General features: G+C 37.9%; 1 protein-coding gene across 4 annotated transcripts in view; it reads left to right on the top strand.

Moving 5' to 3' along the window:
* The window catches only part of DGS1 (dgd1 suppressor 1), a 330,562-nt gene that overhangs the window by 297,192 nt on the left and 8,130 nt on the right, over positions 1-25,240 (top strand). Inside the window, exon 13 of one of the 4 annotated variants that reach the window (XM_089373469.1) lies at positions 13,776-13,811. The exons of the other annotated variants lie outside the window; for them this stretch is intronic. Coding sequence (XP_089229595.1) covers positions 13,776-13,796 — 21 coding nt within the window. The 3' untranslated portion in view covers positions 13,797-13,811. Of the gene's footprint in view, positions 1-13,775; positions 13,812-25,240 lie in introns of those variants that run through there. 4 annotated transcript variants of the gene reach the window in all.

Raw genomic sequence — 25,240 nt, 5'->3', positions numbered from 1 at the left:
CTTCTGATGAATACTTTGCAATGTCATTGCAAGAGACCCTCCTGGCTTGCGTCAGCACTGTCTGAGCCCCTTCTTGAGCTGCGTAGGCCTCTATGCTGCCTCTTTGATGCTACTGCTGCCTCTCTGCTACATACTCTTTGGCTCAGAACTTCTTTCCGATCCAAATCTCTACTTCTGGCCCTCTCACTGCAACTCAGATCACTAGTTTGATTTTCTCAGCAAACCACACCCCAAAAAAATCGAATTGATTTGATCACTTGGTGTATCTCCAACTATCCCTCAAACCTACTCTTATACTTTTCTTGTTGATGAATCAACGACTGAGATTAAGTCATTAATCAATAGCTAAGATTAAAGCAGACTTGATCCTCGTCTCTTAGAAGCTTCTCACCCACTAATTAATATTTTTATTTTCCTAAGTTTAGACTTAGGAACCCCATTAAAAGTATTAATTATTTTAATAACTCACAATTCGGGTGGAATTTCTCCAAACGATCTTTGGGTCTTGGAGATCTCATGTGTTCTAGCCCCTCCACAAAATTTCGGAGCTAGAGCACATCCGATGCTACCCAAAATCAACACTCCCTCTTAACGAGGAATGTGCTCTAGCAATACTTCCCAACAGAAGTATCACACTGATCCACAACATCGGTTCTTTGTGCTGTTGGTGCTTGGCCTGCTGCCCTTCATCCACTGCACTGTTGCAACCTGTATTGCTGCCCATGAAACTGCCAGTGCCACTGCTCCATCTGTACTACAGCTCCCTCTCAATATGCTGCATCATGCTTCCCATAGCACTGCCATTGCTAACTGCTGCACTCCAACTCAGTTGTTGAGAAGTAAGCAACTGAATAGCCACCCAAAGATGACATGCTGGTCAGTTTGGATACCCCATGATGCTGAAGCTACCTCTGCTACTAATCTGTGTTGACCCTCTGATGCTACTACGCTGCTGTTATATCTGCTTTGTGCCTCCCGCACTGCTCAACACTCTATTGCGCTGCGTCAGACTTTAGCACTCTTAGCTTCACCACTGTCTCTTCATCATTCCTTGCACCAACTAACTCCCGTCATTCTGCTACTATCGTTAAGGGCTCCCGTAGCCATATGTGATCCAAGAGTTTGGGCACCTCAAGGATCCTGCCCTCGTGTAGTCCTATCGACTACAAGTCTATGTCGCCACACCACTTCTCCAGAGGTGCATGAGCGCTCAGGCACAATCCTCGTCTGTCCTCCTTGTCAGCTTTCGCTAGAACAACCTTTGAGTCAGAGTTCTCTTCCTTGCCCTTCTTCTAAGGGCATTGAGTGGTGAAATGTCCCAGTTCCCCACATCTGAAGCATCTGAGTTTGGTTATGTCTTTATTTTTCCTCTTTTGCTGCCATGGTTGTCCTGCTAATGTGAGAGTTCCATCCTCCTCTTCCTCCTTCTTGAATCTGACTCCTTTGCCGCTACTTCTTGCCTTCGTTAACCGCTTGATCTCTTCCTGTCGAAGAGCTGCCAACATCTCCTCCCAACTAGGGAGAGAAGCCTTGCCCAAGATGCTCTAGACAAAGGTCTCCTAGTCTTCAGTGACTGCATTTAGGGCAGCCCTGACCATGAACTCAGTATCTGGGTTAGACCCCTTGAAAGTTGGTTAGTTTTGAATCCATTGCAACTTGAGAAGGAAGGGATCGATTTCTTCTCCCTTCTGCATTTGATACTATCTTAGCTGGTTCTCAAGCAACATCTTCCGTTGGACGAAAATTCCCTCATACAAGGTGGTCAAGGCCTCCCACATCTCCCTTGCTGTTTCATTTTCAGCTATATGTGGGCCACATGATCCTTGACCCTGTCTAAGATCATGCACTTTGCCTTTGCTTGAGCCTCCTCGTATTTCTTGAGAGTATGAACATCGATTGGTACAACCACCACTTTCAAGGCATAATCCTTGATGCAATTCTTGTCCAAGACCGCCATGATCGTGGCCTTCCAGATGACAAAGTTGGATGCTCCATCCAATCTGTCCTGATCCCTCAGTCCATTAACTACCATCTCTGCTCAAACAAGTATAGAACAGGTTCTCATCTCCCTCTCTCGCTGTTGCCCAAGAAAGACTTGGATCTGGATTTCTTTGGCGCTAGAAATCCTCTAAGGAACAAGTTCCTTCTAGACTCCCTCTGAGTCCTAATTTCCTTCCAGAAAATCCTCCTGCAAATAATGTCGAATCACCCCTTCTCCAATCCTCCTTTGTTGCTGCTCAGCAAATCGGACCTAGACTTCTTTGGCAAGAAATCCGTTAAGGAAATGACTCCCTCTACCTCGGCTTCATCTCCAAGGCACTGTTCTGCAACAATAGCAACAACATCCCACCACCACCACAGATTTAATCTGCACTATTCCTTCTACCCCGACCACTGACTGATCTGAGGCCCTCAGGCTCTGCGCTGGCCCAGAGGGCTGATGCAGTCACTGCGTGAGCTCCTCTCGGCTACTGCATCACCTCCTATTGGCTTAGAAAGCTAATGCAAGCACTGCGTGAGACTCCGCATCACCTTTTCGGCATTGAGTCACCCTTCCTCTGCGTTCTCTGGCTCTGGAACAACGTTGTCATTCGGGACAACTGCCTCTCTGCAACAGTTTTGCTGGATCTCCCAGCTGATGGGTTCAGTATCCTATGATCTGCAATGCTCTGATACCATGTGACCCTGGGAGGGAGAACAGATATTGCAACATCCTGAACTCAAATTGCTTGAGGACAAGAAATTTTGGGCAAGGAGGATTGTAATGTCCCCTATTTGTCCATTGATTCAGCTTGCCTAATTGTCTCATTTAGGCTAAAATTATCTAAGAGACACGAAGAAATTTACCCAATTTTGATATTATTAAATAAAAAGGGGTAAACTATGACTAATAAAAAGGGGCTGATTCAGCTTGCCTAATTGTCTCAGCTTGCCTAATTGTCTCATTTAGGCTAAAATTATCTAAGAGACACAAAGAAATTTACGCAATTTTGATATTATTAAATAAAAAGGGGTAAACTATGACTAATAAAAAGGGGCAAAAAGTCACCTAGGAGAAAAAGTGACTCTTCATCAATAAAATAATATTAAAAGGAGTTCTACAAGCTTGGAGAAAACTAAATGAAAAATTATAAAAGGAGAGTGGAGCTCATTTGCTAATCATTCAATCCCATCATTTCTCATTGCCATTGAAGAGAAGCTTCAAGTGATTTTCAGTCTTGAGGGTTTCAAGCAAAATCCTCACACTAGTTTCGGTGGATCTATTGCCACCCTAGCTAGTATTTCTCCTCTGTCGGTGGACATTATTGCCACCCTAGTTGGATTATTTCGAGTGTTTATTTATGAAGATCTAACTGAGTTTATTTGCAGAAAAAATTCAGTATTGTGGAGCAAATTGTCATTGCAGGAAGGCATAGTTTTTCATTGCAAGGTGGTCGATTTCTTCCAAGGCTACATTTTTCTTTAAATGGCCAGTTTAACCTTCTCAGTAGAGGTCGAATACCAACTGCCAGAGGGCCGAACTCCGAAGTAAATTGCTATTGGCAAGGCCAAGTTATCCTAGTACTAAAGGGACAAATTATGCAGAGGTCGGATTGGTTTTTCCAAGGGTATTCGCTCAACAATACTTATGGAGCCCTTCCAGATCATCAATTCTAGAAAGAGAAGAGGCTGACTACTTAAAGAATTTGTGACCCTGAAGCATAATTTTTCAATCCTTCCGGGGGTCGTGTTTCACTCACAAGGGCCAAATTTCTGAAGCTTGAAGTCCATCTCAGCTAAGCCGAAATTCTAGTATCCAAGGGCTGATTTATATAAGTAGAACGCATAAATTTCATGAGGAAGAAATCAATGTTTCATGTGCCATCTCTAGCCAGGATAGTAGACCATAAGAATTTTCTTTATATTTTAGAAAGGGAGGCCGATTTCATTTTATCATCATCTTCGGGTCTGTGATCATTAGCAGAGTCGAATTGTTTTATAGGGTTGTTTCTCTGTCTTAAGATAAAATACATTTCTAGCAAGAACGAGCCCATCATTGTCACTGTTTGAGGAAGGTCGAATTTCATCCTACCAGTGGTCAATTTCCATGATATTAACCTTGGTGTTGGCTAGACGTATTCTTCATTCTCTGAGCTTATCAGTCATCAAATTCTAGTGTTGAAGCTGATTGACCAGGAGGCCGTGTTGATCTATGTGTATGCTAAAGCAGTAATTCCAAGCAATATAATATCAAAATTTAATAAAATATTTGTCCCCTTGCTAAGTGGAGCGAATTCTAGGTTCTGCTTTCTATACATGCTTGTAATTCTTGGAGTTCATTATCAATGAAATTCGGATTGCCTCAAAGTTTTGGTTGGTGATATTTCCCTTGTTATGTTCATGGAATGTTTGACGAAAGTCTGAGATGTCTTTGCTGAAGGTGTTTTCTAGAATTGACATGCTAACTATCTGTAGAAAGGTGTCAAAGAGATAGTCTCAAATTTGTGAAGAAATTTGATTGAATTTTTGCCTCAAAGTTTTGGTTGGTGATATTTCTCTTATTATGTTGATGAAACGTTTGACGAAAGTCTGAGATGCCTTTGCTGAAGGTGTTTTCTAGAATTGGCATGCTAACTATTTGTACAAAGGTGTCAAAGAGATAGTCTTAAATTTGCTTGAAATTTTGCTTGGGTATATTACAAAATTTCCTAGAGAAAATTGCAGAGTGTAGACTGATTTCAAACAATGAAAGTTACAACTATTTACTCATAGAGACTTGTGGATGTACATAATTATATTGGCTGTAATTGAGGAAAATTTGCTACAATTGATAATTCACTAGAATCTTAGTAGTGAGTTTCCTAGCTAGCCTATGTGGGATGTGTTGCACCGGATTTGTCAAAGTTCCAAGGAAGCGGAAGTGCCAAATTTTTTCAACACAATCGGATCACATATCAGCAGTCGATGTGTCATGGTTATCCTATTCTACAAGTTATGTAATGTAAATGATCTTAGTAAAACCTTGAGTCTATGTAATGTTGATTTTGGGTAGCATCGGATGTGCTTTAGCTCTGAAATTTGGTGGAGGGGTTAAAATACATGAGATCTCTATAACCCAGAAATCGTTTGGAAAATTCCATCCGGATGAGGAGTTATTAAAATAATTAATATTTTTAATGAGTTCCTAAATCTAAAGTTAAGAAAATAAAAATATTAATGTATATTAATCAAAATATGGGTGAGAAGGTTCTAAGTGACGAAGATCAAGTCTGTTTTAATCTTAGCTGTTGATTAGAGATTAGATTACGACCGTTGATTCATCAACAAGAAAAGTATAAGAGGAGGCTTTAGGGTCAGTTGGAGAGACACCGAATTGATCAAAGAGTTCAATTTTTTTGGGGTGAGGTTTGCTGAGAAAATCGAGCTAGTGATCTGAGTTGCAGTGAGGGGCAGTTCGACAAGGGAACTTCAGTCTGAGGTCGAAGAATACATAGCAGATAGGCAGAGCAGCATCGGAAGAGACAACGTAGTCCCAGAGAGGGTGACATAGAGGCCGTAGGGGCTGATGCAAGTGACGCAAAAGCCATAGGGCCATGGAGCAGTTCAACAAATCGAATTTCTGAGCAAGGAAGGCTTACTATGGGCATGACACAGCTCCTAGAGGAGGTGGTGTAGTTCCAGCGTATAGGTTGGAGCAACCATTGCTATCCAGCATTGGGAACTGCTAGGTCACTGTGGGGTTTGATCATCCAGTTGTTGAATTTGCCGAAATATCTGTCTCCAGATAGAGGTACCTCTGCCAGGTTTTTTCTATGTTGGGTGAGCCATATTTGACACCCTAGTTGTATTCAAGAATCTGCTTAATAATACAAACCCTCTATATGCTACACCGATTTTCCCGAATTGGGTTTTTTCAGGGACGATTGTCCAAAAATAACGGTGTCCCTTGTGTTATTGTCGCAGTTTATTTCAGTTCGTGATTTGTATGTATGTGTTGGCTGCAATAGTGTTTACATCGACGTTTATGTAATTAAATAACTTGTTAATGCAAAGAACAAGTAGGAGATGTTAAACAAATAATTGCAGTAGGAGTTTCTGATGTGTTAGATTAAGGAATTTTCACTTGTAACAACCTAGGTAAGTCTATAATTTTGATGGCGAATTTCATTCTAGGAGGGTTTTTAACCTCGCTGATTCCTTGTGTTTCTAGACACGACTAATTAGAAGAGTTTTTTCCCTCCAGCTTAAAACCCAAAGCCAGGGTGAAATTTATTGTCAAATTATTAAGTGATTCCTCGTGTTTTTAATCAAGTCTGATGTAAAAGTGGTTTGAGAATAATTTAAGCTAGTTGCCTTAATTATTTTATTACAAATCACTTGGTTTACTAGATCATATTGTGTCACATATGGGTTATCTGTCTTGAGGGTCTAAGTCAAATGTGTATTCCCTTTTTGAGTCTTGTAAATGTAAAACCTTATGTATTAGAGGGTTGGAAAAATATTAAATCCCTTCATATATAAATTAATTAACTTTTCTGGTAGAATCAAGTTAAATCCTAAGCCAAAATATTAATTAATTGGAGTCAAATTTAAATTGTCTTAGGAAAATAAATTCTCCAAATAGAAAAATTTGTGGGTATTAAAAGAGTCAAATTTTAAAGGTCCTTCACCAAGGGAATATTGTATATTTCAAGAAAATTTGGACTCTTGGACCTTGGTGGTTAAGTCAATCAAATTTTTGAGAAAATTAAGTGAAAATAATTAATTTTGAGCTAACTAAAATGAAATTAGAAGATAAATTCAAAAATTTCTCAAAAATAAAAAATCAAGGGCCAAGATTAAAAGAACTTGAAGTGTTTATCATCGCCTAAGATTATTTTGACAAGGATCAAAGAAACTAGCCATTATTTTTTTATTTGGAAGATTTATCTATAAATTAGAGAGTCATTTGAGTCTCTAGCTAGAAAATTTCTGCTGAAGCAACTTTGTAACTATTGTCCCACTGAGAACTATTTTTTCAATAATAGTAAACACTTTGGGATGCAATTCAAGGTGTTCTTGCTTATTGATCTGTGGTATGAGCTGACTACGAACATCTCAATGTTGTGATGAATATTGGTAAGATTTGTTTTTTCATTAGATGGAGATAGAACCATACTATTGATAGTTTTGGGCTAATCTTAGGTGGTTTGATTCCCCATGTGATCTAACAAATTATTTTGAGATAAATTCATAGTGCTTGCAGGTATTTCAGTCTTTGGCCTCCAAGTTCACAAACGTGGGCAAGAATCATTGTTGCTTGGCTTCCAAATATTTATATGATGGATTAAATTTTCGCTAAAGCTATAGTATACATTGGGGTTTCTAAAGTATTTTTAGCCATTTGTCAAAGGAAAAAACCCCATAAAATTATTTTTCTCAAAAATTTAAATTTTTTTAGAACTCTTGTATATTTGTAGATCTTGTGAATAATTTTGTTATCTAACTTGTAAATTATTTTTTCTAACTTGGGTTTTGAGGATTTTTAGTATTTTTTTATATATCTGGGGTTTTGAGTTTTTGTACAATATTTGGGGTTTTGAAATTTAAATTTTTTATATTGGTTATTTGGGTTTCTATTCTAAATTTGTTTCAGGATTGAGGAAGAACTTGACATTGGAGACCTCAGAAACCCTAGATGTCTAGGATTTTCAGGCCATTTTTGCAGGATATTTATTTTCAAATCGGGGAAAAATCCGTTTTCTGAAGGCCCTAGCCCTTACCCAACCTAAAAGGCTAGTCCTTGAGATCTATTTTAAAGCATTAAGAAGGCCATAAGCCCTACAAAGGCTAGATCTCATTGTAAACAAGAGTTTCTTCAAAGGATTCACATTTTATCTTTAACAATTTCCTTTGTAGAAATTTTGGCTCAAATCTTGTGTTTTCAGGTGCCAAGGGCATTGGAGAAATTTTGGCAAATTTGGGCAAGTAATCATCAATGCCTTGGTCCTAGGTTTGACCTTTAAACCTTAGTTTTATCTTAAATTCATTATAGTAGGTAAATCAATAACAATTAAGCCCTAAAATCACATACTACATAGTCAAAATTGTTTAAAATTGCAAAATCTTCATTTCATAAATTTTGACCTCTTGGGTATCTCAGATCCAGCTTAAATCTAACTTTTATGTTTGCTGGAATTTACTGCATAACTAAAGTTTTCAAATCTGAAATTTCTAAAGCATACACTTAAAAAGGGTCTGAAACTTGAAATTTTCAGTTTTCCGGTATTTTTATTTTTATTTTTTATTTCTAGGCAATTTTGGCATTGATTGTAATTGCATTAGATTTCTGATCTGTCAATTATTCACTGCTGTATTAGATAGATTAGATCTGAAATTTCTTGAATCACACTCTCCAAAAACCTTAAAAATAGATTATTTTTTCAAGTTGGGTGAATTTTACTATTTTTAGGTATATTCGGCATTGTTTCTGACATCTCTAGCTTCTTGATCTGTGGGTCAATTTATTGGTGCAATAGCTTATTGCAAGTCTGAAATATTATGGAATACATCTTCATAAAGTAAGCTAGACACATAAATTTACTTCTGCTGGTCATTGGAAAGTTTTGTACTTCATATGTTGGGCAAATTTTATAATTTAGAGTGATTTTTCTACTATTGTCATAACATTAATAAGTGCTGAAATTTTCTAAAGTACTACTGCTGATTTCACTGTTGAGATCTAAGGTTTGTGTTATTTACTCTAAGTTATAAAATTTCTGGAATTTGACACCTAAAGCACTCCTACATTTAAGCTCTAGATCTGATTTTATGATAATTTGAACCTAATTGGCATCTTTGTCTTTGGTAATCACTCTTAATCTTGGAATCTAAATTTTCATCTGGCTACCTTGAATGGTGTTTAGTTTATTTTAAAGAGGTATCAAACATTGTTGAAAAATTGACATTTTACATCTTGTGAGAATTTGTTGAAGTTTTGCACTGGTGTCTCTAAAGCAATTTATCTTGTTCAAGATTGTCATCTCATCATTGTTAAGTACTCTCGCTATAGGCCAATTCACACTAAGTACTTAAGTAACATAAACATTCTTAATTCAAGATAATCTCACTCATAATCTCTTGCATAAGCATCCTAGATCTAGCTTGCATTAAAACTTACCTCGTAGCATAAGCTAGGTTGATAGAAATATAGGGCAACCCTTCTCACCTAGCTTGAGGGTCTTGGAAACTCTTCGGTTGTTACCATGGCGACTTTGCAATCGTTATAGCCAGAGTCTCTGCAGCGTTGGAGGCATCGGGTGATAGGAGTAGAATAGAAGGTATCGTTATTTAGACCCTAGCTTGCTTACTGTTAGTATCTTTCCCACAACCTACCTTGGAGCCCAACTTCAAAATTGTTAAGGGAAGACCATACTTAGACTAGGCATATAATTAAAGTAAACCAAGATCACTACATCTCACATAGATCCTAGGATTTGTACATCATATAGGATAGTTAATCATTCAAGCAGTGGGTGTCCATCCGGTCACTTGGTTTCATATTACCATAAGCAAGAATTGTGACTCCATTAAGGCACTGGTTTCATACTTCAAATCTAATCTAATCATTAATCTTGCTAAATTTAACCAAGTAACTAGGTCACTCATTCATGTGTTCCAAACAAGTTGGTTTCTAACTTGTTTTCCTTCACTTCATTCCATAGGGACTACCCCCCATACGCTGTTGTTGGGAGACAACTAGAACAGAGTGGGCGGGGATCAGAGTGACAATCCCTACCTTGAGCGGTTGTCGCGGTGCTTGTACAATTTGAGTGAACAATTTTTGGCACCGTTGCTAGGGTCGAGTTTGCTCATTGCTGGGGTTTACAACATTCTATCATCTTGTGATATCTCATCCTTCTTTCATTGACCCGCCAATGTCACAACAATTTTTGGCACTGTTTTCAGGGACCATTTTGTTAGACCTTGGCATTGACGACATTCTCGTTAATCTTCATAAACCTCTAATCCATTTTCATCTTCTTGATTTGTCAAGCACCACGTTTGCTAGCGCTTTGATATCTCACTAATCTTCTTATCGCCTTATTCTCTTATCTATTTTCATTTTAGAACCTGGACATTTGGGTTAGATTCCTGTTTGGGTGGCAACTCCACTGATTCATCCATTCATAAATGTTTATGGGTAGCTTCGTTAACCGCGCTCTGTGGGCTCAATTAAACAAATTGCATTATAATGAGCTTTTGATTTTCTTAGACAGGAAGCCTTGTTGATTTGGGGTAGCATCGAATGCGCTCTAGCCATGAAATTTGGTGGAGAGGTTGAGGCACATGAGATCTCCAATACTCAGAAAGGGTTTTGGCAGATTCTAAACATTTCAGGAGATATTAAAATAATTAATATTTTTAATGGAGTCCCTAGGTTTAAACTTAGGGAAAGTAAAATATTAATGTGTATTAATATGAAATTGTGTTAGAATGGTCCAAACGGCATGGATCAAGCCAGATCTAATCTTAGCCATTGATTAGGGACTTAATCTCGGTTGTTGATATGTCAACAGGAAAAGTATAAGAAGAGGCTTGAGGGTCACTTGGAGAACACACCAGAGTGATCTGTCGTTTTATTGTATAGAGTGGGGTTTGCTAAGAGAGATAGAATCAGTGATCGAAGAGAAGCTGAGGGGCATTGAGTACAGAGAGACAGAGAGGCAAAGATAGTGTCGGGAGAGCAATAGAGCAGCCAGAGAGAGTGACGCAGGAGCAACCAGTGCTCATGTAGGGCCACGTAGAACCAGCTAAGTGTTGCGCAGAGCACCAGAGAGGCCAGCGTAGCTGACGCAGAGGGTCAGAGTGCTGACGTAGGGCCTCTTGGGGATGACGCAGGCCAAGATAGGCTGACTCAGGGCCAATGTTGTGCTAGGAGAGGTTGACGCAGTCCAAATTGGGTAGACGTTGGGGTTTTTGGGGTAGACTGGTGCTGAGTAGTTGCTGGAAGGATTATCCGGGGTTTCAGCCAATAGATTTGTCAGAAACTGAGAGGTATTACTGCCAAGGAAATTCTTTGTTGGGTAGGCCAGTTTCGGCACCCAAATTGTACTTTGATATTGCTTAATAAAAAAACTCTCAGATAGCTGCACCGATTTTCCCGCATTGGGTTTTTCCAGGGACATTAGTCCAAAAATAATGGTGTCATATGGTGTGTTTGTTTCTGTTTCTTTTAGTTGTTGATTTGTAATATGTTGAGCATGCACTAGTGTTTATTTTTAGTGTTTATATTGTAAATAACTTGTTCAGGAAAATAACAAATAGGTAGGAATAAATGAGATAAAGTGCATGGAGGGTTTCTAACTAAGTAAAATTAGAAACTTCAACAAGGCTTCCTTGATATCCACTTGCTTCTCCCTAACTAACTTTTCGGTTTTTTCCTTCTGGATTTTGGAGACAAATTTATGTTTAAGTGGAGACTCCACTTCTTTCATTTTTTACAAGAATCACTGCTAGAGGCTTGCCTCTTGTAGATTTCTTGATTATCTTGAACATGGATATCTCTGTCTAACAACCACTGGCTTCCATTTTCCCTTAAGCAAGTCATCATGAATGACTTGCTTGCCCCTTGTAATTTTACTAACATTCAAGGTTATCCCCATGATATTCCAGAAAAAGCCATTGATAATTTACCTTCTTTTCGAGGCAATGGTGCAATTAATGCTAATGATCATCTAAAGAAATTTAATCTTTGTATGGCTAAGTGGTGCAACAATTCTAACTATAATCATGAAGACATTAGGATGCATCTCTTTGTCTTTTCCTTGGATTGGTTTTATGATTTTGCTAATGATTCTTTTGATTCTCTGCAAGCTATGATCAAGGCCATTATCAATGAATATGGAAATAAGAAGGATGAAAAGGGTTTACTTCATGCTATTTACAGTATGAAAAAGAATGAAGATGAAACTGTTAAAGAATTTAATAGGAGGTTCAATGGCATTATAAGAGAATTATCTCAAAATTACAACCCTCTTGACAAACTTTTGTTAGACCATTACATTGATGCATTTGAAGGTAACACTTCTTACGAATTGATGCGCGGGAAGCCTGCTAATGCAAGGGTTGCTCAAGCTTTAGCCGAGTAATTAGAAAATGACAAGAAAACATCCAGGAAGTTTGAGATTCCAGATATTAATGAAGAGGAAAATGATCATATTAAGGAACTAGCTCAAAGCATTAAAACTATGCAAGATGAGCATAAAAATAAAGTCATTGTCATGCAAAATTACCTAGTTAATATGAAGGAGCCTTAAGAGAATGAGCTGTAGGCCATATTGCAGCACTTGTGAAAGTTTTCATGATGAATCTACTTGTGCTTTTTCAAGTGGAATCTTGGGTAGTGGCATTACCAGGTCTAGTACCCAGATTAATCATTTTGACGATGAAAAGGAAAATGGTAAGCATCTTGCTAAAGAATTAACTCAAATGATCAAAGACATGCAATCTAGTCAAGGAAGATTAATAGCAGATCACGCCAAAGAAATCAGTTTTATGGGGAACATGTTACAAACAATGGAAGTTAATCAGTATAATCAAAAGATAAATTTTCAGAACATGATAGATACCATAGAGGAGGAGCATACTGAGGAACTAAAAATCATGCAGACTAATCGTTCTAATCAAATGACCACCATGCAAGACTCTTTAATCACCATGGAGAAAAAGCATGCCAAGGAAATCAATGCTATTACGCATGAGGATTCCAACCAAATGAATGCCATGAAGGATAGGCTCTAGAATTTGATTGAGACCATGAAGGATGATCACACACAACAAATAAGAAATATGGAAGAAAGGCAATTACAAATGATCAGTGCCATGGAGGTTAACTACTTTGACAAGATAAAGACCATGGAGCACAATCACACACAGGAAATCGAAGCCTTGGAAGCTAAGTATTTCACTCTTCAAGACATATTCGTGAAGACAAAATTCGATCAGGCAAAATTAATAGTGAGACATGCCAAGGAAATGAGTTCCATGCAGAAGAGGTTGGAAGAAATGGAAAAATTACAAAAGGAAAAAAGATTGCAGACACAAGAATTTCAGCATGGATCAGATGATGAAAGGAACAAAGAAATTTTGACAAATCATAAGCCTCCCAGTTCGCTAGAACAATTCTCATCTCACTGCAAAGAGGTCCCTTGTCCCATTGAAAACAGGTTGACTGAAAATGCCATGATTGGAAAAGAAATTAAGAAAGATCAAACTTATGGATCATCGTTGGCAGAGTATATTCATAATAAGGTTGGGCATACTTTTGGCTCTTCAGATCTTTCGCCCGTACACAGCCAAGATCAAGACAAGAAATCTATAGGGGTGTCGCTATTAACATCACAAGCCACCAAGAACAAAAGTAAAAGGCAAAGGAAGAGAAGAAAGAGGTTTGATGCATCTGATGGTCGAGAGCAACTCGATATTCGAATAAGACAAAGTCCCACGATATGCAGGATCGTGCATGGCACATTAGAGAAGCAATCTCCAGACCTGCAAGAGAGTCGACAGATGCTCAGTATGCACTATGTTGAAAACGTTTGATGTCATGGGGCATCATATGTATAGTATCTCTAACATTACTCGTTTTTATTTCATGCCGTTAGCTAGTTTTATTTCACGCATTTATGTTATGTCTTATATTTCAGTGTTGTTAGAGTAGATTTTTATATTCCAGCGAGATTTATTATATATGCATGGTGATTTAGATTTTTAATGGATATCTATTTGATGGACCTCTGTTTTCATGAATGCAGGATTCTGGGATTTTCACGTGACTTCGTGGAAGCAACGTGTCCCCATATGGAGCCAGATGTTGCACTGGGTTTGTCAAAGTTCCAAGGAAGCGAAAGGGCTAAATTTTTTCGACACAATTAGATCACATATGAGCAGTGCGTGTCTCGTGGTTATCCCATTCAACAAGTTGTGTAATGTAAATGATCTTAGTAAAACCTTAAGTCTATGTAACAACCTAGGTAAGTTTATAATTTTGATGACGAATTTCATCCTAGGAGGTTTTTAACCCCGTTGATTACTTGTGTTTCTAGACACGGCTAATTAGAAGATTTTTTTCCCTCCATCTTAAATCCAAAGCTGGGGTGAAATTTATTGTCAAATTATTAGGTGAGTCCTAGTGTTTTTAGTCGAGTCTGATGTAAAAGTGGTTTGAGAATAATTTAAGCTAGTTGGTTTAATTTTTTTACCAAATCACTTGGTTTACTAGATCATATTGTGTCGCAGACGGGTTATGTCTCTTGAGGGCCTAAGGAAAATGTGTATTTCCTCTTTGAGTCTTGTAAATGTAAAATCTTATGTATTAGAGGGCGGGAAAAATATTAAATCTCTTCATGTGTAAATTAACCGATTTTTTATGGTAAATAAAATTAGATCCTAAGCCATAAAATTAATTAATTAGAGTCAAATTTAAATTGTCTTAGGAAAATAAATTCTCCAAATGGAAAAATTCGTGGGTCTTAAAACAGTCAATTTTTAAAGTTGGACTTTGTTGGTTAAGTCAAAGTCAATTTTTTTAGGAAATTAGCTCAAAATAATTAATTTTGAGCTAATTAAAATGGAATTAAATGATTAATTCGAAAATTCCTCAAAAATAAAAAATCAAGGGCCAAGATTAAAAAATCTTGAAGTGTTTATCAACGACTAAGATTATTTTGACAAAGGTCAAAGAAACTAGCCGTTATTTTTCCATTTGGAGGATTTATCTATAAATTAGAGAGTCATTTGAGTCTCTAGCATCTTTATCTTTGGTTAGAAAAATTCTGCTGAAAAAGCTTTGTAACTAATGTCCTGCTGGGAACTATTTTTAAAACCATAATAAAGACTTTGGGATGAATTCAAAGTTTTCTTGCTTATTGATTTGTGGTATGTGTTGACTACAGGTACTTCAGTCCTTGTTCTCCAAGTTCACAAACTTGGGCAAGAATCATTGTTGCCTAGATTCCAAATTTTATATGGTGGATTAAATCTTCGCTAAGGCTATAGTATACATTGGGGTTTCTAAAATATTTTTAGCCATTCTTCAAAGGAAAAAACTCCATAAAAATATTTTTCTCAAAAAATTTAAAATTTTTAAAACCCTTGTATATTTGTAGTTCTTGTGAATAATTTGTAGATCTAACCTGTAAATTATTTTTTCTAGCTTGGGTTTTGAGAATTTTTAGTATTTTTGTATATATTTGGGGTTTTGAACTTTTGTACAGTATTTGGGGTCTTTATTTTTTTTTTGTTATATTGGTTATTTGGGTTTCCATTCTAAATTCGTTTCAAGATTGAGGAATAAATTGACATTGGAGACCTTAGAAACCCTAGACGTCTAGGGTTTTCAGGCTATTTTTGTAAGTTGCTTATTTTCAAATCGGGGAAAAAACCCATTTTCTGAAGGCCCTAGCCCTTACCCAACTTAAAAAGCTAGTGTTTGGGATCTATTTTGCAAGCATTAAGAAGGCCATAAGCCCTACAAGAGCTAAATCTCATTGCAAACAAGGGTTTCTTCAAAGGATTGACATTTTATCTCTAACAATTTGTTTTGCAGCAATTTTGGCTCAAATCTTGTGTTTTCAGGTGCCAAGTACATTGGAGAAATTTTGGCAAATTTGGGCAAGTAATCATCAAGGCCTTGGGCCTAGGGTTTGACCTCTAAACCCTAGTTTTATCTCTGATTTATTACAACATTAAAATCAATAACAATTAAGCCCTAAAATCACTTGCTAGACTCAAAATTGTTTAAAATTGCAAAATCTTCATTTTCATAAATTTTGACCTCTTGGACATCTCAGATCTAGCCTAGATCTAACTTTTATGCTTGCTGGAATTTACTGCATAATTGAAGTTTTCATATCTGAAATTTTTGAAGCATACACTTAATAAGGGTCTAAAACTTGAAATTTTCAATTTCCAGTAAATTTTTCTATTTCTAGGCAGTTTTGGCATCGATTTTAATTGCATTAGCTTGCTGATCTGTCAATTATTCACTGTTGTAGTAAATAGATCAGATTTGGAATTTTCATAATCACACTTTAAAAACCCTAATGTTTCTTTGTTTCAAATTGGGTGAATTTTACTATTTTTGGGTATATTGGGCATTGTTTCTGACATCTCTAGCTTGCTGATTTGTGGGCCAATTTACTATTATAATAACTTATCACAGGTCTCAAATATTACTGAATACATCTTTGTAAAGTAAGCTAGACACACAAATTTATCTCTGCTGGGCATTGGAAAGTTTTGTATTTCATATGTTGGGCAAATTTTATAATTTAGAGTGATTTTTCTACTGCTGTCATAATATTAATAAGTGTTGAAATTTTCTGAAGGACTACTGCTGATTTAACTGTTGAGATTTGACACTTGTGTGGTTTACTCTAAGTTTGTAAGATTTCTGGAATTTGGCACCTAAGGCATTCCTACATTTAAGCTCTAGATCTAATCCTGTGATAATTGGAACTTAATTGGCATCTATATCTTTGGTAATCACTCTAAATCTTGGCATCTCAATTTTCATTTGGCTATCTTGAATGGTGATTAGTTTATCTTAAAGTGGTATTGAACATTGTTGAAAAATTGGAATTTTACAACTTGTGAGAATTTGTTGAAGCTTTGCACTGGTGTCTCTAAAGCAATTTATCTTGTTCAAGTTTGTCATCTCATCATTGTTAAGTACTCTCGCTATAAGCTAATTCACACTAAGTACTTAAGTAACATAAACAATCTTAATTCAAGATAATCTCACTCATAATCTCTTGCATAAGCATCCTAGGCCTAGATTGCATTAAAACTTACCTCGTAGCATAAGCTAGGTTGATAGAAATCTAGGGCAACCCTTATCACATAACTTGAGCGGCTTGGGAACTCTTCGGTGGTTAACACAGTGACCTTGTAGTTGTCAGAGCCACAATCTCTGCAATGCCGGAGACATCAGGTGATATGAACACAACAAAAGGTATCGTTATTCATGTCCTAACGTGCTTCCTGTTGGCTTCCTTCCCACAAATTATCTTGGAGCTCAACTTCAAAATAGTTAAACGAAGACCATACTTAGACTAGGCATATAATTAAAATAAACCAAGATCACGACATATCATATTGATCCTAGGACTTGCACATCATATAGGATAGTTAATCATTCAAGCAGCGAGTGTCCATCTGGTCACTTGGTTTCAAATTACCATAAGCAAGAATTGTGACTCCATTAAGGCACTGGTCTCATACTTAAAATCTAATCTAATAATTAATCTTGCTAAATTTAACCAAGTAACTAGGCCTCTCATCTGTGTCTCTTAAACAAGTTGGTTTCCAACTTGTTTTCCTTTACCTCATTCCATAGGGACTACCCCCCATAGCCTACTACTGGGAGACAACTAGAATGGAGTGGGCCGGGATTAGAGTGACAACCCCCACCTTGAGTGGTTGTCGCAGTGCCTGTACAATTTGAGCGACAACAGGATCCTTGGAGGGAAGTTAGATAACTTGAGGGTTTGTTGAGTAGAGAAGGGGATTTGATTCCTTGGGTTGTGTAGGATGATGGGTGTTATGAAACTAGCTCTCAAAAAGATAGAAAAGATAGATGAATGTCTTAGAAATAAGCCTCTTCGAGGGGGCAACCTCCTTTACATTACACAAATGAACAATCTTTGGATGATACAAATGACAAGACCTCCTTTCTATATATAGGAGTCTAAGGGGTCATAATATAATCAGAGGCGACATAACAATAATAATGTAAGGGCACAATAATAACAATAGTGGGCTTCTATTGGGCACAATAATAACAATGTGGGGACTACATGGGCACAACAATATAATAAGGGGGTTGTACTAATAACAATAAGGGGTTACACTAGTAGTATAGGGACCTAACATGCCCCTCTTCTTCAAAAAGTGTTGTCCTCAACGCTTGAGTAGTTCTTCATGCTTTTGTATAAATTCTTGTCCTTCCATGTGGAATCTTCAGCCAGTAAGTTCTTCCACTTGATAAGATACTTTGAAATTGATCTATTTTGTAGCTTTTGATTTCTCGGTTCTGTGATTGCTTCAGGTTCCAATATGATTTTTCCTTCCTTGTCAAGTTCTCGTAATACTATTTGAACTGGGATCTTCTGCAACTTTTGAATGAGTTCTCACTCCTTTGGGCATATGGATATATGTAAGGCCTGATGTTTGGAGGAACACTTCGTGGAATCAAATGAATAGCATGATCATGATCACGAATAGGTGGGAGGCCTTTGAGAGTCTCAAATACCTTGCAATGATTGTCCAAAACATTTTGGAGATCTGGATAAATACATGATTTTGATGTGGGATCCTCTAGCGAACATAATTGTGCAATTACACCCCATTCTTCTTTATTTAGAAGCTTTGTCATGTTGTTAGAGTTGATTATCTTTCCAGGTTTTCATTTGATACCGCTCAATTCATCTTCCTTTCCTTCCCAAATTTTTTTTCAAGAAAAGTTGTTGAAAATTAAAAGCTATCATACCCAAAGATTGTAGCCATTGTACTCCTACTAAAACATCAGCACCACCCATTGGAATGGAAAGCATTGGGCTATTCAATACATATTCTCCCATGGATAGCTTGATATTATTGCACTTTCCAGAGCAATTTATGGTTCCTCCACTTGCAACCATCACTTGACACTCCGGTGCTGGATATAGGAAGCAATTCAATTCCTTGGCTATCTTACAATCAATAAAATTATGAGTACTGCCTGCATCAATCAACACTCGTACCTTTTTCTTCTTGATACGTCCTTCTATCTTGATAGTTTGAGGAGTGGTAATTTCTTCCAATGCATTACAAGATATGGTCGGATTGATTTCTTAAGACTCGATGTGATCTTTCAATTCTTGAACATTTTTCTTCTTGATATGTTCTTCTATATTGATAGTTTGAGGAGTGGTAATTCCGTCCAATGCATTACAAGATATGGTCGGATTCGTTTCTTCTTTGTCGATGTGATCTTTCACTTCTTGAACCTCTTTCTTCTTGATATGTCCTTCTATCTTGAGAGTTTTAGGAGTGGTAATTCTTTCCAATGCTTTACAAGATATGGTCAGATTCATTTCTTCTTTCTCTGGGGTTGGTTCCTGGTGTATATGCTCTTTTTTTGACCTTTCTTGATCCTTTTCTTCCTCCTTTCCACAATCAATGTAAAATAATTTCTTTTCAGCACACTTATGAACTTTAATGTATTTGTTATCATAATTGTAACAAAGTCCTTTTTCTCTTTTTTCTTCCAATTGTTGTGGTGTAACCCTTGTAGGTTATGGAAGGCTAGAAGAAACAACACTTCCATCTTTATAGTTGTGAGGGGTAGACTTCCTTGTTGCCATAAATTGCATTCCACTTTGTAACAAAGCCCTTTTTCTCTTTTTTCTTTCAATTGTTGTGGTGTTGCTCTTTGTATCTGCATAATGTGCTATCATTTCCTCCGTGAAAATTGACCATGTAACAAGTTGTTTACGAGAACAAAGCCCTTTATACCATAAAAATTGATCTGGTTCTAAATATGAAGATGCAATACATACCTTTTGTAACAAAGGTACACCATGTAGATCAAAATATTTCTCCATCTATAGTATCCAATTTACTGGATCCTTTCAATCAAACTTCCTCATATCGCCTTTTCTTGATTTCAGGAGCTCGATCTTGAAATGACTGTAACTCTGAAATTTTAGATCTCAAAGTTCTAAAATTGCCTCCTGCAGTAGCCCTCTGAGGCCTCTTTCTAATCCCGTGAGTCTGATCAGAATTTGATTCTCCAAGAAAGAGTTATGCCCAATCTCCTAAGATGACTTGATTATATAATGTTTCAGTAGAGCGAACTTGTATGACGTGCCATGTCACCGTTTCGACCTTCGGATCTGAAACTATGCACAAAAAACTACAATCCGTTCTCTTTCTGTAACTTCTTACGAAATTTCAATTTGTTGCTCAGATATAAAGTTATGATGTTTTTCCCAAGGTCACCTGTTTAGGATGTAATTCAGGAGTCTGCAAAAACCCTAACTTCCTCGGATCATATATCTGAAAATATAGGGATACAAAATCTGAAATTTGGACCTGAGATTCAGAGCGATTTCTTCTCAAATGGGTTTTTGCTTTAGCTTCTGAAACTTCGTAGCGAAAAGGTTATAGCGAAAATACCACGATGCCTTGTTTTAGATGAAATTCTAGAGCTTGCAAAAACCCTAACTTCCTCATATCATATCTCCAAAAATATAGTGAGACAAGATCTGAAATTCGGACGCACCATTTAACAAGATTTTTTCTCAAAGGATTTTTTTTTTTAGCTTCTGAAACGTCGCAGAAAAAAGTTATAGCGAAAATACCACGATGACCTGTTTGGAGCAGCGAAACCCTATAATCCAAAGCTCTGATACCAAAACCAGCTCACAAAAAGATAGAAAAGATAGATGAACGTCTTAGAAATAAGCCTCGTCGAGGGGGCGACCTCCTTTACATTACACAAATGAACAATTCTTGGATGATACAAATGACAAGACCTCCTTTCTATATATAGGAGTCTAAGGGGTCATAATATAGTCAGAGCGGACATAACAATAATAATGTAAGGGCACAATAATAACAATAGTGGGCTTCTATGGGGCAGAATAATAACAATGTGGGGACTACATGGGCACAACAATATAATAAGGGGGTTGTACTAATAACAATAAGGGGTTACACTAGTAGTATAGGGACCTAACAATGGGGAAGAGCACTGTGGATTGGGAACTACTCTTGGTGACTTTTATCACACTTGTATTACACAAGTGCACAAGATTGTATTCTCCTACCTTCTGCACAACAAGCACACTAAGTAACACTAAGGATTCCAAATGCCATGAAATGAGAGTTCTTTTCTCATAAGAGCTACAAAAGCAAATGTTTTTTTTGTTCTTCTAGGGTTAATCACAAACCCTAGCCCTCTTTGTCTCATTACGGAAAAAGATGAACAATAACTTTCCCTTGAATTTTCTCAAGAATCCTAGTGCTCAAGGCAAAGAGAGATAATACGGATGTAGAAGACTACAAAGAGAGTTCACTCTAGCTCTCACATCTCAAACACAAGTATGTGATTACATGGGTGAATAGGTACAAGTGATAAAAGGACTCTCTTCTCCTTTATTTATTTGGAAGGTGAGGGAGGTCAATGATCATAAAATGGATCAAGTCCACAAAAATAAACCTATCTAATCACTAAATAAGGGTACATGTAGAGTGTTTCATCTCTAGTTGACACATGTCAAGCTCCAGTGTGATTACATCCAACAAGCAATGCTCCAAGGTTGGATGCTTCTAAAGGAAGTTCAAATGCTCCACCTCCTCAAGCCTCAAATGCTCTAGCCTCCAACATTCCCTCCTAAGCCATGTGCACCTTAGGGTTTACCACACCTACATGATCACTTCAATCCAAGCATGCTTAAGTCAAGTATAATCCTCCATGGAAGCAACCAAGTGTTCCCATGCCATCTAAGGCACAACAACCTCCTCCATGATAATTAACACTCCTCAAAGGTAAGTTGTCCTTCGCAGTGAACAACCAACCTCAATGTGCACACCTTGTCAAGAAAACCACCAAGCCACATGTGTCTACATTGCTCTAAGGAAGAATGATACACAAACATTAAGACAAGATATGGGGAAGAATGAGCAAGCTAACTCCCATGTACATGTTCATCACAGTCAACCAATAGGTAATCAACACATCGTGCACCACACATCACATGAAGCACCTCAAAGGATGGTGCAATCACTTTTGTAGTAACCCTGAAATGTAAGTCTATTTCTATTAGTCAATGTGATTATCGAAGAAAATCGTGAATAAATGAAAAGAGTTAGACAACAAATTGTTCCTTCTATCAGCGATGAAACTAGATTCGTCCCCCAGGTCCGTCGTGTCCCGAATCCAGCAAATCGGAGACGATTCGGATCCAAAAATCGGTATTCATCGTGTCTGATTGGGACACGATCGAATTTGGATCGTGTCCTGATTGGACACGATGAATCCTAATTTTTGGATTCGAATCCGGAAAAAGGGATGTCGTGCGACGTTATAAAGACAATTTTCGCCTTTCTATTTGTACATTCACTTGTTTAGTTTGATGTGGGTTTGCTGTGGGTGTTTGGGAGCAAAGAGCAAAGGGTGTGGGAGGATTTTCAAGGAGATTCAAGCAACAAGTAAGTGCATTTTCTCTCTTTTTTTTGCATTTATTACAGTAGTTTGCATGTGCATTTCTTTTACAAATTTTGTGCATTTTTTGTTTTTTGTTTTTAACAACATTCATGGCTCAATTAAGGGCAACAGGGAAGGGGCAAAGGAGGGGAAGAATGTGTACATTGGAGATGCCCCTCCTCTCCCAATTTCATCAAGGTCTGCGAGTGTTCCCTCTATTGCAAGTAGGGTTGCAACAACAACTTCAAATGTTGAGGGAAGACTTCCTCCTCAAGGAAACAAATATCCCTTGTGGAAATATGTTACAAGAGAGCAAGGGCCACCCAAAAAAAAAATGGAGGAGGCAATGTGAGTTGGAAATGCAGCTATTGCCACAATACTTTCATGAGTACATATTTCCGTGTGAAAGGTCATTTGTTGGCTTTACCAGGTTGTGGAATTGGACCTTGTACAAATGTGTTTTTACCAAAGAGGAAAGAAATGCTAATAGAGTCCAATGTTGGTATAGCAAATGTGGCTACAAAAAAAAAGAAGAAAAGAATGATGACTCCTTCCGTTCTTGAGGAAAAGCAACAACAAATTCCCATTTGAGAGTTCTGGCGGGGGACAAGCAGCAAAAATAAAGACAATTTCACTTGGTCTAATGGACAAGAGTTTTCAGAATGAGAAATAGGAAGAGCTTGATCTCACCATTGCCTTTTTTTTCCTATCAAAACATCATATCCTTTAATGTTGCACGCTCACCTCTATTTATTGAGATGTGCCCAGCTCTAACTCAAGGGGCTCCATTAGGGTATGTGCCTCTTGGGCCAGAGAAGCTTAGAACCACATTGTTGATGAAGGAAAAAAAATAGGTGGAAAAATGCTTGAGCCTATTAAAGCATGATGGCCAACATCTGGGGTTAGCATTGTTTTTGATGGATGGACAGATCTAGCATGACACCCACTCATCAACTTCATGGTGTCTTCCTTGAATGGTCCAGATTTCTTGAAAGCAGTGGATGCACTTGGACAATGCAAGGATGCACAATATATGGGTGAGTTGTTTATTAAAGGTATTGAAGATGTAGGTGTTGATTCTTGTGTGCAAATCATTACAGATAATGCACTTGTTTGCAAGGTTGTTGGCATGATTGTGGAAGCTAAATATCCATAAGTGTTTTGGAGACCTTGCATTGTCCATTAATTGAACTTAGCACTAAAATTTGTTGCTTCTGATGTGCTTTGGATTGGTAACATTATTGAGGATGAACGACATATCCGTAACTTTGTACAAAATCATACAAATGGCCTCACTATCTACAAGGAGTACAACAATCTATCATTGTTGAAGATTGCGGATACATGGTTTACCTCTTCATTTATCATGTTGAAGAGGTTGAGGGAGGTCAAGACCGCTCTGGGGCCATGGTTATTTCAAAGTTTTCGTCTTTTGGAGAAAGACAGATCAAGTAGCCTCTAAAAGAGTGAAGGACACATTGTTAGATGATGCTTGGTGAGAGAGGGTAGATCTACTTATTTAGATCATGGACCCTATCATTTCTTTGCTTTGATTTGTAGATACAGACCAACCCATCCTAGGATAGGTTTATGAGAGATGGGATTCCATGATTGAGTCTGTGAGGAGCATTATTTTACAGAGTGAGTGCCCTGAGTATGAGACATCATCAAAGGTCTTCTTCACCACTATTAAGGATATTCTTGTCAGCAGATGGGACAAGAATTGCACACCTTTACATTGTTTGGTTGACTCATTGAACCCAAAATGCTACAACAATGAGTCGCTGAATGGTGGACCTTCCCGCATATTCCCTCCTTACATGGATGGTGAAATCTCGCAGGGGAGGAAAGATGCATTCAAGCGGGTTTTTCAAGATCGAGCATCCCTTGATGAGGTGGAGGATGCCTTTGCGGAGTTTTCCACTAGCACTGGTTGATTTGCAGGATATAATTTGATTAGAGACAGTGGGGCTAAGAAGCCCTATTTTTGGTGGGCAAATCATGGGGCAACAAGCCCTCCTCTACAACAGTTAGCCATGAGGCTCCTCTCTGAGGTGACTTCATCCTCTTGTTGCGAGAGGAATTGGAGCACATATGGGAATTTGTATAGTGTCAAGAAGAGCAGGCTTGAGCAGTCTAGGGCAGAGATAATGGTGTATGTGCACACCAACCTTCGTCATATTTACAGGCAGAGGGATGAGTGGTTGAAGGGAAAGACAAAGATGTGGGATGTCTTTCCCGATGATATGGGTATGGATAACAGTGTTGAGTTGGCATTGGCCAACTTGGATCATAATGATGCAGTGCTAGAGCCTGTCAGATTTGATGATGGTGATACTATAGAGGGGTCATCCTCCACGCCAGTGTGAAAATTCCTAAACCCGGAATCCCTATTGCAGCAACTGATGATATTTCTCCTACTTGTTAGATTTACATGAATAAGTTATTTGCAGTTTCCTACGACAAACATCGAAATCCATACACCGTAGCCTACACCATTTAAATTTATATGTCGAAACAAGAAACTGAACAATAGAAAAAGATACACACAAATGACACAGTTATTTTGGACAAATGTCCCTAGAAAGACCCAATGCGGGAAAACCGGTGCAACAGATCTGAGGGTTTTTATTATTATGCAGTAGTTTCCTGAATACAACTCTGGATGCCCTCCCGACAATCCAGTTACAGAGAAATACAACTGGTAGAAGAAATTTGTGAGATTACCTCACTGTACCCAGCAAGTCTCAACTAATCTGACAGGTGAACCAACGTGTCCTTGACCATTTTTGCGTTGCCCCTGTGTGGGACCTGCGTTAGCCTCAAAGGCTCTGCATCAGCTCAACTGGGGATCAATTTTCCTTCTGGAGTAGTTTCCAGCCGTCCCGACTCAGAAATGTCAACTCCCTCAACAAATTTGGACTTCTGCTTGGAGAATTGCGCTGCTTCTGTGTGAGCCCTTCTGGCTCAGTGTCAACCCTGCCTAGGTAATGCGTTGCCTCCTTCTGGTGTCTCTCTGCCTCTCTG

This window comes from Pinus tabuliformis, chromosome 8, assembly GCF_031772625.1.
Source record: "Pinus tabuliformis cultivar Carrire ecotype Pingquan chromosome 8, CPIR1, whole genome shotgun sequence".
Taxonomy (NCBI): Eukaryota; Viridiplantae; Streptophyta; class Pinopsida; order Pinales; family Pinaceae; genus Pinus; species Pinus tabuliformis.
This window is presented reverse-complemented; position numbering and strand designations above follow the sequence as displayed.